At 43.7% G+C, this 18,258-nt stretch overlaps 1 protein-coding gene across 1 annotated transcript in view; it reads right to left on the reverse strand.

The window, feature by feature from the left end:
• The window catches only part of SLC12A1 (solute carrier family 12 member 1), a 95,107-nt gene extending 93,539 nt beyond the window's left edge, over positions 1–1,568 (reverse strand). The window contains exon 1 of the mRNA XM_067471405.1: positions 1,065–1,568. Coding sequence (XP_067327506.1) covers positions 1,065–1,475 — 411 coding nt within the window. The 5' untranslated portion in view covers positions 1,476–1,568. The remainder of the gene's footprint in view (positions 1–1,064) is intronic.
• Positions 1,569–18,258: the final 16,690 nt, after the last annotated feature.

The following is an 18,258-nucleotide window of genomic DNA, read 5'->3' on the forward strand; positions in this document are numbered from 1 at the left end:
TCCTGTTCATGAGACAGTCGTATAACATCCACATTGAACTGGATTGTATGGCAGTGTGGACTCAAGTAAACCAGATAATGTGGATTATCTGCCTTGGTATTCTGTGTTATATGGCTGTGTGGAAGGGCCCAGAGACAGCTTTGGCCCTCTTTAGAGATGTAATTCTTTGCTGATTTAATTCCTGAAGGAAGCAACGAGTAGCAATATTCTTCCTGCTGGTGTAGGAAAGTCATGTTAACCTATTTGTCTGCACCCAAATGTCCAATGGCTTTGATCCACAATGGTTAAACAGAAAACCCTCTCCAGATTGGGTCCTGAATTTTAAGGACATTGTCCAAAGTTCTTAATTTATTTTTTGGTGCTTTGGTTCATCTTAGCAGCTCCCAAAGGGTTCAGGACAGACCATAGAGTAATTGCCACCAGCTTCCGCTTCTGTTAAGATGGCTACTCTGATATCTTCTGCATTTCTCTTCATCTACATCAGGCTTGGGCAAACTTTGGCCCTCCATAATTCCTAACAGCCTCAGGCCACTTCCTTTTCCTCTTCACCTGCTCAAGCTCCCTGTTTGAGCGGTGATGGCATGATCATCAGCATAGATGAAACTCTGTCCCTTCTAATATTGACGGATCATTTGTATAAATGTTAAACATTGATGGCACAAGCACGCTCCACAAAGGCAGGCCGTTCCTCTGTCTTTGCCACCTGCTTCTCTGACCTTGGAACTCAACAAAAAAGCTCCTGTTTTGTAGCAGATTGCCTATGAAGCGGGTGAGATGGTAATCCCTTGTGTGTATGTGTATGAAGGGGAAAACAAAAGGCCTGAGGTTGTTAGGAATTGTGGGAGTTGAAGTCCAAAACAATTGGAGGGCTGATGTTTGCCCATGCCTGATCTACATCATTCCCTGTCAAAATTCCACTATTTGACAAGGTGATAGTGCTAGTGCCTCAGCAAACTACAACTCCCAGGATATTGAACTATGGCAGAGTGTTGTCAAACCACATTAATTCAGCAGTGTGTACAGACTTCAAAACAAAGTCCTCCCTCCCCGTGTTTTTGACATACCTTTGACAACTGCTCATGGATCTCCATCAGGCTTGGTCTGTTCATTTTGACTCCGCTGACGCTGCCAGAGTTTCGGTAATAATCAATTTTAGGTACGACGTCCATTGTATTATGGCCGAATGTCTTCAAATAATATGTGTTATTATGAGTGTCATAGGGGTGAAAGCTTCCACCGGTTTTAGTAGAATCCCCATTTGGAAAGGAGTTGTCGTATCCTTCTCGGTTTCCTGGCCTGTAGCTGATTTGGAGTCTGTTGTTGGCATCCGCCGCGAAGGACGTCTCTTCGTAACGTTGGGAATCAGCATCTCCCTGAGGATGGGTTGTGTTTTCATTGTTTTCATTAATGACATTGACCTGAAATCGATTCAGGTTGGGATCTGAAAACACATTTGGAGAATTATTCATAGACATATTTCCAATCAATAGATGTTTCAGTCCCCGCTCTTGCTATTTCGGTGTTATTCTGCCTCAATATTCCTGGTGTTTCATTCAGCAGCTGCTTCCAAGGAAATTCTTACGCTGTCATCTTGAAGTGACACTGGACAACTCTGTCAAGAAACACAGAAAACACAATGCACCATCATTGAAATTGCTAATGGGTTGTTGTGAGTTTTCTGGGCTGTATGGCCATGCTTCAGAAGCATTCTCTCCTGACGTTTTGCCTGCATCTATAGCATTCATCCTCAGAGGTTGTGATTGCTAAAGTCTTTCCAAACATTACACTGATTACCTTTTCACTCAAAGACACTTCAGTGAAACTATATCAGACATAGGCAAAGTTTCTAGCTTTGGGGCCACATGTTGGGCCGGAGTGGGGTGGGTGGGCCGGTAGGAAAGGGGGTTCTCCCCAAGTCCTCTCCCTACCCTTTCATCTCCTTCCCCTTCTCTTTCGGAGGCAGAAAGTGAAGGAAAGATGGGAAATGTTCGGATCCCAAAAGGGTTGGCCTTGGTTAGGATGAGATGGTGGGCAGGAGAGAAAAAGTGTATCCATGAGACCCAGTATTGCCTTCTCCTGATATAGAATCCTAGAGCTGGAACAGACCCCCAAGGGCCATCCAGTTCAACCCCCTGCCATGCAAGAAGGCACAATCAAAGCACTCCAAATAGACAACCTCTATGGAAAAGCCTCCAGAGAAGGAGACTCCACCACACTCTGAGGCAGTCTATGCCACTTTCCAACAGCTCTGACTCTCGGGAAGTTCTTCCTAACCTTTTCAGTCAAATCTCTTTCCCTGCCATTCGAAACTATTGCTCCCTTGTGCCCTGGTCTCTAGAGCAGCTGAAAGTCAGTTTCCCCCCTTCCCTCTTCCTCAGTGGGACACCCCTTTAAATCTTGAAACATGGTTCTCATGTTCCCTCTCTAATAATAATAATAATAATAATAATAATAATAATAATAATAATAATAATATGCCAGTCAAGGTGGTCCCAGTGGTGATCGGCACCCAGGGTGCAGTGCCTAAAGACCTTGGCCTGCACTTAAACACAATTGGCACTGACAAGATTACCATCTGCCAGCTGCAGAAGGCCACCTTATTGGGATCTGCATGCATTATTCGCTGATATACCACACAGTCCTAGACACTTGGGAAGTGTCCGACGTGTGATCCACTACAACAGCCGGGAGAGCGATCTTGTCTGCTGTGGACTCATCTTGTTGTGTTTCAAATAATAATAATAATAATAATAACTTATTTATAATCCATCCTTACTTCCCAAGGGTACTCTACGTTCTTGTCTCCCAGCTAAGCATCCCCCAGAAGGAAAGGAGGAGGGAAAACGAGAAGGAAAAAAGGGAGGAAGAGAAAGATGGAAGGAAGGAAGGGTGGAAGGGAATGGAGCAATTTTTCTCAACTTTTCTAATGCCATGATCCCTTAGTACAGTTCCTCAGCTTGTGGTGACCCTCAACCATAACATTATTTTGTTGCTACTTCATAACTGTAGTTTTGCTACTGTTATGACTTGTAATGTAAATATCTGATATGCAGGATGTATTTTCAACTACTGGTCCAAATTTGGCACAAATACCCAATATGCCCAAAGTTGAATACTGGTGGGGTGGGGGTGGGGATTGATTTTGTCATTTGGGAATTGTAGTTGCTGGGATTTATAGTTCACCTTTTTTTGGAGTTGTAGTTCACCTACACCCAGGGGTTGGTGGGCATTGACCTTGAGTTTTGGAATTGTAGTTCACCTACAATCAAAGAGCATTCTGAAACTCACCAGTGATTCTGAAACTCACCAGTGACCACAGGTGAGTTGGTCACTCACCTGTGACCAACAGAATTTTCTGTTGGTCACAGAACCCCCATGACTAACAGAAAATTCTGTGTTTTCTGATGTTCTTTGGTGACCCCTCTGACACCCCCTCATGACCCTGCCAGGGGTCCCGACCCCCAGGTTGAGAAATGCTGAAATGGAGGGAGGGAGGGAGGAAAGAGGAAAGAGAGAAGGAAGGAAAGACAAAAGGGAAGGAAGGAAAGAAAGAGCGCAGGACGAAAGTGTGGAAGGGAAGGAAGGTGGGAGGGAGGTAAGGAAGGGAAGGAGGGAGGGAGGGAAGGAGGAAGGAAAGAGAGAGGGAAGGAAGGATAGGATGGTGAGAGGGGAGAGCCTCAGAAAAGAGCATCCGGCTCCCAGGCTTGGGTTTGCCCATAACTGAACTATCTCCTTTCAACACAAAGCTATAAATGTACCAGCATTTTGAATAGTCTAAACCTTGCACTTCTCTACCCCTGAGAAATAGTTTTGCAAAAATCCCAGAATGGTGTTGGATAAACAACCAAGTGGGTAATATATATATTTTGTTGGCTCTCATGCATCGTGGTTCATTTAATTAATCGCTTAATTCCAGGGAAACGTTCAAGCTGGAATTTCAATCGGAGACAATCGCTTTAGTAAATAAAATAAAATAAAATAAATTGAATTAACTTGCCCCATTTTGATTGCAAATTTCCAGTTTAATTCATAACGTAATTGATTTTAATTAGGATCCCCTCGCTGCTTTGTGCTCCTGCTACCCGAGGCAATTGTCTCATTTTGCTTGAAATGGGGCTGGCCAGGTCGGGAAGCAGATCACAGTGTTCCAGACTCTGTTCCCCTCAAAAGGCACTTTCATTTCCAAAAACTTTGCCTGGACTATGAGCTGAGTGAAGCAAGGAATGAATGTTAAGAAAGAGAATCCTAGAATCCTAGTGTTGGAAGAGACCTCGTGGGCCATCCAGTCCAGCCCCATTCTGCCAAGAAGCAGAAAAATCACATTCAAAACATCCTTGACAGATGGCCATCTCTGTTTAAAAATCTCTGTTTAAAAATCTTGGTTGGTATTTTTAAATGCATTATAACTGTATTCTCAATTTGCTTTTGACATCTATATAAATAAAAATGTAATGGACGTTTGTGGGATTAACATAACTCAAAAACCACTGGACAAATTGACACCAAATTTGGACACAAGACACCTAGCACTCATGAAAGCACTGAAAAACATAGCAGAAGAGACTAAAAAAGACAAAACATAAAAAAGATACATTACATGTGCAAAACCACACACACATGTATATGCAAACACACATATATACACAAATACACACACACACACACATACAAATACACACAAAGCACATATACACAGACTGGGCCACAGCAACGCATGGCAGGGGACAGCTAGTCTATATAAATAAAAATGTATTGTTCGTTTGTGGGATTAACAGAACTCAAAAATCACTGGACGAATTGACACCAAATTTGGACACAAGACACCTAACAACCCAATTTATGACATTCACTAAAAAAATGATTTTGTCATTTGGGAGTTGTAGTTGCTGGGATTTATAGTTCACCTACAATCAAAGAACATTCTGAACTCTACCAACACTGGAATTGAACCAAACTTGGCACACAGTTCTCCATGACCAACAGAAAATACTGGAAGGGTTTGGTGGGCAGTGTCCTTTGGTTTTGGAGTTGTAGTTCACCTACATCCAGAGAGCACTGTGGACTCAAACAATGATGGATCTGGACCAAACTCTACACGAATACTTAATATGCCCAAATGTGAACACTGGTGAAGTTTGGGGAAAATAGAATCTTGACATTTGGGAGTTGTAGTTGCTGGGACTTATAGTTCACCTACAATCACAGAGCATTCTGAACCCCACCAGTGATAGAATTGGGCCAAATCTCCCACACAGAACCCACATGTGGGCCACAGCAACGCATGGCAGGGGATGGCCAGTGATAAATAAATAACCATAAGTCAGTAGGTAGCTTGGAAGGCAAACACACAGATATACATACATGGCAATTGAGGGTCCAGCCCCAAATAATGCAGCGCAGACTCATATAATGCAGCTTAACGAAGACTGGGTTTTGCATTCCCTCCCCATGTTTGCCTTCTATTTTGTAGACACAAACAGTAGCAGACACTTTGACAGCCAGGCACAAAAAATCCAAGGTTGGGCCTCATTTAAGATAACCAAGAGTCAATACGGGGATGTTTCAAGCCAAGTCAGGCAGATAATGTCATGATTCCTTCAAGACAGCAATCAATTTGCCATTGATTAGCAGAGCGAAGCAGAAGGGGAATGAAATTTCGGAGAGTGCTGCAATCCCGAGAATCTAATTTTTCCTTTCATTTATCTGAGTGCAGCTGTCTGGATAAAGATGACTGCAAGAGGTTGGGGTTGAAATTTTAAATGGGTTTAACTCAGGCATGGGCAAACTTTGGCCCTGCAGGTGTTTTGGACTGCAACACTCACAATTCCTAACAGCCTCGGGCTTTTTCCTTTTCACCCTCAGCCGCTTAAGCTAAGTATAGATATGTGTGTTTGTTCCATTCTATCCATTTTTTCTTCCAGTTTTCATCATCTGGTTTAACAGTCTGTAACAGTTAAATGGACTCCAAATTTCTTTAATTTTCTTCATAGAATCAAAGAGTTGGAAGAGACCTCATGGGCCATCCAGTCCAACCCCTTGCCAAGAAGCAGGAATATTGCATTCAAATCACCCCTAACAGATGGCCATCTAGCCTCTGTTTAAAAGCTTCCAAAGAAGGAACCTCCACCACACTCCGGGGCAGAGAGTTCCACTGCTGAATGGCTCTCACAGTCAGGAAGTTCTTCCTCATGTTCAGATGGAATCTCCTCTTTTGTAGTTTGAAGCCATTGTTCCGCGTCCTAGTCTCCAAGGAAGCAGAAAACAAGCTTGTTCCCTCCTCCCTGTGGCTTCCTCTCACATATTTATACATGGCTATCATGTCTCCTCTCAGCCTTCTCTTCTGAAGGCTAAACATGCCCAGCTCCTTAAGCCGCTCCTCATAGGGCTTGTTCTCCAGACCCTTGATCATTTTAGTCGCCCTCCTCTGGACACATTCCAGCTTGTCTAACCATGGAAGCTTTTAAACAGAGGCTGGATGGCCATCTGTCAGGGGTGCTTTGAATGCAATATTGTTGCTTCCTGGCAGGGGGTTGGACTCAGGGGCGGCTCAACCCATTACGCAAAGTAAGCATTTGCAGTATAGCTGATTTTGCCCAGGGGTGCTCTTGCGCTCTTGGAGGAAAATAGACCTTGACATATGCGAGTTGTAGTTACTGGGATGTATAGTTCACCTACAATCAAAGAGCATTCTGAACTCCACCAATGATGAAACAGAACTCCCACGACGAACAGAAAATATATATCAGTGATTGGTTGGGGGGGGGGGGGGGCGGTGCCAAAATACTGTTTGCTTACCGTTGAAAATTACCTAGGGCCGCCTCTGGTTGGACTGGATGGCCCATGAGGTCTCTTCCAACTCTATGATTCTATGGGTTTGGGGTTTTTTGCTTCTTTTAATGTCCATAATATCCATCTGAATTTGGTCTCACACATATTCATACCATTTTCAAGTGTCCATTTCTTTTTATCTTTGCAACCCAACCCCCCCCCCCCAAGCTATTACTGCGTTATCATTAATTCTTGGTCTTGGTATCAAATTTTATTTTAGTGTGGAATTCAACTTGGTTTAGGATTTGATTCCAGAATTTTTGCATCTCATCGCACTCCCACCATAGATGTGTTACATATCCTTAACCTATTGCTCCCCTCAACATTTTTGTCCTAGGAGTTCACCCCTGCCCCCTTGAACGAAGGTCAGTCTATCACCCTGTCTCTCTACGACAGTGTTTCTCAACCTGGGGGTCGGGACCCCTGTGGGGGTCGCGAGGTGTCAGAGGGGTTGGCAAAGACCATCACAAAACATAGTATTTTCTGTTGGTCATGGGGGTTCTGTGTGAAAAGTTTGGTCCAGTTCTATCGCTGGTGGGGTTCAGAATGCTATTTCATTGTGGGTGAACTATAAATCCCAACAACTACAACTCCCAACTGGCAAGGTCTATTTTCTCCAAACTCTACCAGTGTTCACATTTGGGCATACTGAGTATTTGTGCCAAGTTTGATCCAGATCCATCATTGCTTGAGTCCACAGTGTTCTCTGGATGTAGGTGAACTATAACTCCAAAAACTCAAGGTCAATGTTCATCAGACCTTCCCAGTATTTTCTCTTGGTCATGGGAATTCTGTGTACCAAGTTTGATTCAATTCCATCATTATTGGAGTTCAGAAGGCTCTTTGATTTTAGGTGAACTATAAATCCCAGCAACTCCAGCATTACCAAATGTCAAAATCAATCACCCTCAACCCCACCAGTATTCAAATTTGGGCGTATCGGGTATTTGTGCCAAATTTGGTCCAGTTAATGAAAATACATCCTGCATATCAGATATTTACATTACGATTCATAACAGTAGCAAAATTACAGTTATGAAGTGGCAATGAAAATAAGCAGTGGAACTCTCTGCCCCGGAGTGTGGTGGAGGCTCCTTCTTTGGAAGCTTTTAAATAGAGGCTGGATGGCCATCTGTTAGGGGTGATTTGAATGCAATATTCCTGCTTCTTGGCAAGGGGTTGGATTGGATGGCCCATGAGGTCTCTTCCAACTCTTTGATTCTATGATTCTATGTTATAATTGGGGGGTCACCACAATATGAGGACCTATACTAAGGGGTCACGGCATTAGAAAGGTTGAGAACCACTGCTCTACGAGTTCTCACCCACAAATAATTTTGCTCCTTTATCTCACCCTGAGCTTTTTAAAATCATTTTATGTCCATGCAGCCCGCTCATTGTCATTATGTTTGGTTTACTGCTTTTTTTGTATTTTGTTTGTTTTAGTCATATGTTCTGTGTTATACTGCGATGTTGTTTATGTTATTGTAACTTGTATCTTATTTTATTGTAATTTGTTGTTTGGGCTTGGCCTCATGTAAGCCGCCCCGAGTCCCCATTGGGGAGATGGTGGCAGGATATAAATAATAATAATAATAATAATAATAGTAATAATAATAATAATAATAACAATGCCAACATTTAGGATTTAATCCCTGAATCATCATCTTCTTCTTAGACGATCCCTTGTAGTCCGAGGATGATGGTCCTCCAAGAGTGTTAACCTGGGGTTGGATCCGTAGGTGGCTGTGGTGCTCTATTCTTGATCTGCATCTTCTCCCACAGTGAGGGCATCGGTTTCCAGGTGGGAGGCAGTCCCGGTCGGGGTTGGCTTGACGCACCTTCCTCTTGGCACGATTTTCTCTTTTGCCCTCCATTCGTGCCTCTTCAAATTCTGCAGCACTGCTGGTCACAGCTGACCGCCAACTGGAGCGCTCAAGGTCCAGGGCTTCTCAGTTCTCAGTGTCTATGCCAGAGTTTTTAAGGTTGGCTTTGAGCCCATCTTTCAATCTCTTTTCCTGCCCTCCAACATTCTGTTTTCCGTTCTTGAGTTCGGAGAAGAGCAACTGCTTTGGGAGACGGTGGTCGCGCATCTGGACAACGTGGCCGGTCCAGTGGAGTTGATGGCAGAGGACCATCGCTTCAATGCTGGTGGTCTTTGCTTCTTCCAGCATGCTGACATTTGTCCACTTGTCTTCCCAAAAGATTTGCAGGATTTTCCGGAGGCAGCGCTGATGGAATCATTCCAGGAGCTGCATGTGACATCTGTAGACTGTCCATGTCTCACAGGCATATAGCAGGGTTGGGAGGACAATCGCTTTATAGACAAGCACCATGGTATCCCTCCGGATACACTCTCTGCTTCATTTGGAAAAATGCTGCATTCACAGAGCTCCCTGAATCATATGTGCCAGCTGAATGGGTGTTCTATACCATTTCGTTACTATTACCAGTTCTTATGCCTTATATTTTTCTATCTTAACCTCCAAGGTGGGTCATAAAGGAAGATACATTCGGACAGGTAAGCTGGACCAGAACCATTTAGGGCTTTATAGGCTGAAGCCAGCATTTGAATTGTGGTCGGTTGCAGACTGGCAGCCAGTGGAGCTAATGCAATGGGGAGGTTGTATGCTCCCTGTACACCACTCTGGTGAGCAGTCTGGCTGCCGCCTGTTGGGCCACTTGAAACTTCTGAACAGTCTTCAAAGGCAACCCCAAATAGAGTGCACTGCAGTAGTATATTCAAGATGTATTTATTTATTTATTTGCTTTATTTATATACCGCTTTTATTTATTTATTTATTTATTTCACTTACTTATACCCCACCCTTCTCACCCCGAGGGGGACTCAGGGCGGCTTACAGTGGGGTCACAATTAGATTCCCAAATCAATTGACAAGTAAGACAAAATACAAATAATTCAACAATTAATTAAAAACATCAATACATAATAAGATAATAAAACAATCTCACGCTAAAACAATCTCATGCTCAGGGTTCAGAGTCCATATTTCATTCCATTCCATTTGTCCTTGTCTATCGTCAGATCCATAGTTTAGTTGTCAGAATGACCAAAGGCTTGGTCCCACACCCAGGTCTTCAGTTTTTTCCTAAACGCCAGAAGGGAAGTCGTCGATCTAATCTCCCCGGGGAGTGAGTTCTACAGGTGGGGGGCCACCACTGAGAAGGCCCTGCTCCTCGTCCCCGCCAGCCTCACTTGTGACAGTGGCGGGGTCGAGAGCAGGGCCTCCCCAGAAGATCTCTTTTCTCAGCCCTCAGGCGACTCAAAGCGGTGAACAACATCGATACAAAACATCACGAGACAAGTACAGGGCAATTAAAAACAATTGTAACATAAATCATTAAACATCCATATAACAATCATTAGCGCCTCAACAGTAAAATCAGAATCCAGTCTCCTCATCCATTATTCCGTATTCCTATGTTCAATTACACTGTTTAATCAAATGCTTGTTCGAACAGCCAGGTCTTCACTTTCCTCCAAAATGCCAGCAGGGAGAGGGTCGATCTGATATCTGCAGGCAGGGCATTTTACAGCCGAGGGGCCACCACTGAGAAGGCCCTGTCTCTTGTCCCCACTAAGCACGCCTGTGATGCAGGCGGGACAGAGAGCAGGGCCTCCCCAGATGATCTTAATGTCCTAGTCGGTTCATAAGAGGAGATGCATTCAGAGAGGTAAGTAGGGCCAGAACTGTTTAGGGCTTTATAGACTAACCAGTGTGTGGACCACTGTGGCCAAGTCTGACTTCCCAAGGTATGGGCACGACTGGCGCACAAGTTTTAATTGTGCAACAGCTCCGCTGGACACCGCTGAAACCTGGGGTTCCAGGCTCAATGATGAATCCAGGATCACTCCCAAACTGAGAACCTGTGTCTTCAGGGGGAGTGTAACCCCATCCAGCACAGGCTGTAACCCTATACTTTGTTCGGCGTTACGATTGACCAGGAATACCTCTGTCTTGTCTGGATTCAATTCCATTTTGTTTGCTCTCATCCAGACTGTCACTGCTGCCAAGCACCGTTTCAGGAGTTGCATGTGACATCTGTAGACTGTCCACGTCTCGCAGGCATATAGCAGAGTTGGGAGGACAATAGCTTTATAAACAAGCACTTTGGTATCCCTCCAGATACACTCTCTGCTTCATCTGGAAAAATGCTGCACTCGCAGAGCTCCCTGAATCATATGTGCCAGCTGAATGGGTGTTCTATACCATTTCGTTACTATTACCAGTTCTTTTGTCTTATATTTTTCTATCTTAACCTCCTTAGTAACAGGTCAAAAGGAGTGATAGAGTTGGATGTCATCTGCGTACAGATCATAGAATCATAGAATCAAAGAGTTGGAAGAGACCTCATGGGCAATCTAGTCCAACCCCCTGCCAAGAAGCAGGAATGTTGCATTCAAATCACCCCTGACAGATGGCTATCCAGCCTCTGTTTAAAAGCTTCCAAAGAAGGAGCCTCCACCACACTCCGGGGCAGAGAGTTCCACTGCTGAACGGCTCTCACAGTCAGGAAGTTCGTCCTCATGTTCATAGAACATGACATTGAACTCCAAAACTCCGGATGGAGAATTAAATAAAATAACAATCTTACCTGTTACAAATGATATTGGAGCTGGAGATTCCGAAATGTGTTTTCAAGGATCTGCCTCTTGTGTTTGCTTGTTTTTCAATTTAGCAATCTATTGCCATTGCCCACAAAAGATAGCTCTGTCCAAGGTACTTTCAGCTGCCTCTTGCTCTCCCTTCTAAGCAGCTAGTGGAATATTTCTTGGTTTTTGATAGTCACTAGTAGTTCTTCCCGCTATGAGCCAGGACTTCCATTCTAGATAAAACTCTGGGGGAATTGTTGCATTCCTGGTTTTGTAACAGAAGCTTTGATGCTCCTAGCCACCTGTTCAGAGGAACATTTTTCAGCTTGTTAAATATTAGTCAGTAATGATCCCATTAATTCTTGACGGAAGGAGTCAGATTTGGCACCCGGCTCTCGTTAATAGTCACTGGATTTAGTGGAAGCAATTTCGGTGCTCTCCAAGAACCTGACCTCTGCTCCCACGAGTTTATAAACAGCCGTCAATGCGCTCTCGCAAGTGTGAACAAAACTGTTGGGAACCATACACTCCCAGGCAGTCATGTGCTACTGAAATAACTCATATACAGCTATATTTAAAAGTCCTTAAATATTCATGCAATACTTTTGATTTCATTAATGCCCTTGAAGGTCATTCCCCTTCTCGCAACTTTCCACGCGGGGATCTTTTGGGCATTTCCAGACAGAGATTTCTTCAAATAGAAAGCAGAGTTTAACTGTTCAATGGGTTGCTGTGCCTTTTTTGGGCTGTATGGCCATGTTCCAAAAGCATTCTCTCCTGACGTTTTGCCTACATCTATGGCAGACATTCTCAGAGGTTGAGAGGTCTGTTGGAAACTAAGGAAGTGAGGTTGTTGTAGGTTTTTTCAGGCTATATGGCCATGTTCTAGAGGCATTCTCTCCTTATGTTTCGCCTGCATCTAAGTAAGTTAGGTTTATATGAGGGTTGAATGAAAAGTAATGCCTCCACCTTCGTAACTCCTCAACAGATGGCAGTACTGGTATGCGGCAAGTACTGGCTTGTTCAGTAGACTCTCCTCTACAGTTCCACTTTGACAGGAAGCCTTAGCATTGAACAGTTGTGTTGTTAAAGTGTGACGTATGGAACCCTGCACAGACGGTCAGTTGATGCAACTTAAGCAATGGGCAGTCATTGAATTCTTGACAGCAGAAGGTGTCACCCCAAAGGAGATTTATCAGAGAATGCAAGCTATTTATGGGATTGTGTTGATGTGAGTACTCTGCATTTTTGGGTGAGTAAGTTTAAAGATGTTGAGGTGGGAACATCTGACTTGCATGACAAACAAAGAGTTGGGCGTCCTGTTATAGCAACCACTGAGTTTCACAAGCAAAAGTTGACAGATTGATTCAGGATGATTGTGGTATCACTCAGAGAGAAATTTCAAGCTTTATCAGCATTTCACAAGAATGTGTGGGCCACATTATTGCTTTGCTTGTCTATAGGAAGATCTGTGCACGATGGATTGTGGAAACAGAGTGTCGACTTCTTCCGTGACAGCTTCAGAAGTCGAAAACTTGTTCATCGTTGGCAGAAATGTATCCTATTGTCTGGTGATTATGTGGAAAAGGGAATAGTGGTAGTTAAAGAGCACATTCTAAGGATTATTTCTGCGTTTGCTTTATTAAAATATTCCCATCCAAACCCAAGTAACGAAGGTGGAGGCATTACTTTTCACTCAACCCTCGTATATCTGTGGAATGTCCAGGGTAGGAGAAAGAACTCTTGTTTGCTAGAGGTACATGTGAATGTTGCAATTTGCCACCTTGATTAGCATTTAATGGCATTGCAATTTGAAGGCCTGCCTCGTTGCTACCTGGGGGAATCCTTTGTTGGGAGGTGTCAGCTGGTACTGATTTATTCTTGTCTGGAGCTCCCCAAACAAGAATCATTGTGCAACATGTCAGGAGAGACATTTTGCACAGGCCTGAAAAATGCACAGCAACCTAGTGATTCCAGCCATGAAAGCCTTTGACAACACATTAACTGTTCAGTCTTTTTCTCCTGTATCTATTTTTCCATGATGAGATATAATATAGACAAAGCAATGCAAAACAAAAGGATGGGTTGCAAGTCCTGAGGACCATCCAAACCCATTGTAAAATTCACCAATGGATTGGATGAGGATAAACAACTCTGAAACTTAATCCAGACAGTGCTGTTCCTAATCAATCGGAAAGCAGATCAAAGAATAGGAATAATACTCTATGTTTGGAGTTTTACTCTCCCTTAAATCAGGTTCATAGTTTGAACATAATCTAGGGCTCGGTCCTGAGTTTGGAAGCTCAGGTCTGGTTGGTTGCTGGGAATACATTTGGAAAGGTGATACTAACATCAGCTCTAAGCCATTGGGTTGCTGAATAAATTACAGAATTAGATCATGGATGGGTCAGTGTTTATCAACCTCCCTAATGCCGCAACTCCTTAATACAGTTCCTCATGTTGTGGTGACCCCCAACCATTCCTTTCGTTGCTCCTTCATAACTCTAATTTTGCATGTTGTGATTCGTAATGTAAATATCTGATATGCAGGATGTATTTTCATTCGCTGGGCCAAATTTGGCACAAAAACCAGATATGCCCAAATTTGAATACTGATGGGGTTAGAAGGGGATTTATTTTCTCACTTGGGAGTTGTAGTTGCTGGGATTTTAGTTCACCTACAATCAGAGCATTCTGAGCTCAACCAACAATGGAATTGAACCAATTTTGGCACACAGAACTTCCATGACCTACAGAAAATACTGGAAGGGTTTAGTGGGCATAGACCTTGAGTTTTTGGAGTTTTAGTTCACCTACATCCAGAGAGCCCTATGGACTCAAATGATGATCTGGACCAAACTTGGCACAGATACTCAATATGCCCAAATGTGAACACTAGTAGAGTTTGGGGGAAATAGACCTTGGCATTTGGGAGTTGTAGTTGCTGGGAATTGAACCGAACTTGTTCCCCCCCAACCATAAAATTATTTTTGTTGCTCCTTCATAACTGTAATTTTGCTATTGTTGTGATTCATAATGTAAATATCTGATATGCAGGGTGTTTCCATTTGCTGGATCAAATTTGGCACAAATACCCGATACACCCAAATTTGAATACTGGTGGGGTTAGAAGCAGGCATGTAGCCGGGGGGGGGGGGGGGGGCTACATGCCTTTTCACAAACCACCATGAGAATTTCGGGGGGGGCTTGAGGGGCTTCAGCCCCCCCCCCGAAATTCTCATGGTGGTTTGTGAAAAGGCCTTACTGGTGCATTATTTCAACTGTCATGTTTATTCATATCATGATCTGATCACCATACTCAATATATCCCATATGCATGGGGGTATTGGGGTAACGATACAAAAGGTTTGCTAAGCTAGACCCTCTTTCACTCAGACTCAGCCCCCCCCCCGAAACTCAGCCCCCCGAACCCCCTGAAAATTTTTTAGTGCCCCCCCCCCCCGAAATGAAATCCTGGCTACGGGCCTGGTTAGAAGGGGATTGATTTTGGCATTTGGGAGCTGTAGTTGCTGGGATTTATAGTTCACCTACAATCAAAGAGCATTCTGAACGCCACCAATGATGGAATTGAACCAAACTTGCCACACAGAATCCCCATAACCAATAGAAAATATTGTGTTTTCTGATGCTCTGTAGGGACCCCTCTGACACCTCCTCAAGACCCCCCCATGGGTCCTCAGGTTGAGAAATGCTGGTCTACACTGTCTCTTCTCTTTGGGCTCTTTTAGATTCTTCTTGGCTGTTCCTCTAAAGATCTAGCACAGACTGAGTGACATTTCATTCAGCTGACAGACTTACCATTCCTTTGGTTGTCATCTGTCCAGATTATATGGCAAATGGCATAATATGAAATCATAGAAATGAATGAATGAGCTGTCCATGCCGATTGGCCTTATCTCTGTGATTCTCAAAGCACCTCTTTAAACAAGAGCGACACTACTGCTGAGATGAAATTCGGATTCCAACCTTTCTTCAAATGGAAATGAACAGCTGTCAAATATTGTCACTCCTGCTTTTGCTGTCTGACTAGGAGGTCACCTTGAAGCACAACTTGTCTCTTCTTTGTACCTTCGTAGAACTTCTCCACATAGATTTTGCTGCATATGCAAGGATTCCTCACAAGTCATGGCTACCTCAGGCTGACTCATCCTGGATGCCTAAAGGACCAGTTATCTGATGTATGAGAAGCAGGATGCGTAGTACTGAGGCAGTTAGGCTGTAGTGTTCACTTGCAGCTTTTCCTGAATTGCTATTCACTTGCTGCATGGGATTTTCCGATTCCTATGGCTTGGAGTGAATCCAAGGTGCTCACAAAATTGGCACCAGCAGCTGCTTCTTATACTTAACTAAACATTCAGAATTAGGATAGGTGTTGGCAAGAATATCACTCATTTGGGATTTGGTTAGCATTTTTTAATGAGGTCTTTCTCTGCCCCCTTCACCCTCCTTTTCATCTTGTTGTGTGCCTTGAATTCATTACCGATCGAAGACAACCTCAAACAACCTATCACGGGGTGATTTTGGTAAGATTTCTTCAGATTTGCCTTTGCATTTCTTTGGGGTTGACCTCAGGAGGTGAGTTGCCCAAGATCGACCAGTGGGTTTTTATGGATGAGACAGCGATTCAAACCCTATTTCCAGTGTTGTAGTCCAGTGTTCAAACCATGACATCACACTGGCTCCCACCCTTCACTACTTCCCACAACATTATCCATGCTAGGTTTCGAAACCAGTAGTTCCAACCTTTGGCCTCCTGATGTTGAGACCTCAGCTCCAGGAAGTTCCAGCTAGCTTGGCCAACTCCAAGGAGTTCTAGAAATTGAGGACCCAAACATCTGGAGGACCAGAGGTTGGGAATCATAGAATCAGAGAGTTGGAAGACACCTCATGAGCCATCCAGTCCAACCCCCTGCCAAAAAGCAGGGAAATTGCATTCAAAGCACCCCCGACAGATGGCCATCCAGCCTCTGTTCAAAAGCTTCCAAACAAGGAACCTCCACTACACTCAGCGGCAGAGAGTTCCACTGCTGAATGGCTCTCACAGTCAGGAACTTCTTCCTCATGTTCAGATGGAATCTCCTTTCTTGTAGTTTGAAGCCATTCTTCTATTGCATCCTAGTCTCCAGGGCATGTCTTAGTCTCATAGGGCTTGTTCTCCAGACCCTTGATCATTTTAGTCGCCCTCCTCTGGACATATTCTAGCTTGTCAATCTCTCTGTTGTTGTAAACAATTATTAAGAGTCCCCTTGTTTAGGCAGAATGCAAGTGATAAAAAATTTGCAGGATTTTTCGGAGGAAGTGCTGATGGAATCATTCCAGGAGCTGCATGTGATGTCTGTAGACAGTCTACGTCTTGCAAGCATATAGAGGACAATAGCTTTATAAACAAGCACCTTGGTATCCCTACGATGTCCCAATCCTCAAACACTCTCTGCTTCATTCAGAAAAAAAGCTTCACTTGCAGAGTTCAGGCAGTGTTGTATTTCAGTGTCAATGTTGACTTTGGTGGAGAGGTGGCTGCCAAGGGAGCAGAAATGGTCATCATTTTCTAATGTTACAGCATTAAGCTGTATTTCTGGCATTGGAGAGGGATTGGCTAGTGACTGCTGGAAGAGCACTTTGGTTTTCCCCATGTTCAATGACAGGCCAAGCTTCTTGTATGCTTCTGCGAAGGTGTTGAGTGGCTTGTAGGTCTTCTTCTGAATGCGCACAGACGACAATGTCATCAGCATACTGGAATTCTATGACAGATGTTGTTATAACCTTGATTTTGGCTTTCAGTCTGCCGAGGTTAAATAGTTTGCCATCTGTCCAATAGATGATTTTCTCTCCGGTGGGAAGCTTCCCATCAACAAGATGAAGTATCATAGTGATGAAGATGGAAAATAAGTTGGGGCAATAACACATCCCTGTTTGACACCTGATTCCACCTTAAATGGGTCACTTTATGATACCTTCTCATCATATCCTGAAATTGGCATCTAACAGATTTTTGGTCTGTATGCTTTCATGCCCTTTAGGGAATTTGCTTAAACAATGACACCAGGATCAAGATGGGGGCTCTATTCCTTTCATTACTTGACTTGCCCTTAAGAGCAAGCATAGGCAAACTTTGACCCTCCAGGTGTTTTGGACTTCAACACCCACAATTCCTAACAGCCTTTTTCTTATGTTGAATGTGTAAGTCTCATTCAATCTGTCCAGCATACCTGTCTGAATGTATCTCCTTCTACATCCCACCTTGGCGTTTAAGATCTTCTGGAGAGGCCCTGCTCTCGGCCCTGCGTCTATCTCAAACGCGCTTGACGAGGACAAGGGACAGGGCCTTCTCATTGGTGGTCCCATGCCTGTGGAACTCATTTCCCAGGGAAATTAGGTCATCTTCATCCCTCCTCACGTGGATGTGGGACCAGGCTTTAGGGTAATTAAGCGGACAATGACAATAACAATGTTGACAATGGCTTGGAAATGGATTATGGATAAGTTTGATGGAGCATCCAACCACAGTTTTCGGCTAATAATGGCCACCAGAGTGGTAATTCTTAGTACATTTTAATTGTATTGTTTTAATGTTTTTAACTATTTATAATTATTGACAGTTTGTTTTTATTATGTATATATTGAGGCACCGAATTGCTGCCAATAGGAAGCTGCCCTGAGGGGTTGAGAAGGGCGGGGTACAAATATTCGAAATAAATAAATAATCTTGAAAAAATCCCTTATATACTACTTCTTTCTGATTTTCACCATTTTGGAAACCACGATGCCCAAGAGTAAACGCTGGGTGGAAATGA

This window comes from Anolis sagrei, chromosome 9 (genome assembly GCF_037176765.1).
Source record: "Anolis sagrei isolate rAnoSag1 chromosome 9, rAnoSag1.mat, whole genome shotgun sequence".
Lineage (NCBI taxonomy): Eukaryota > Metazoa > Chordata > Lepidosauria > Squamata > Dactyloidae > Anolis > Anolis sagrei.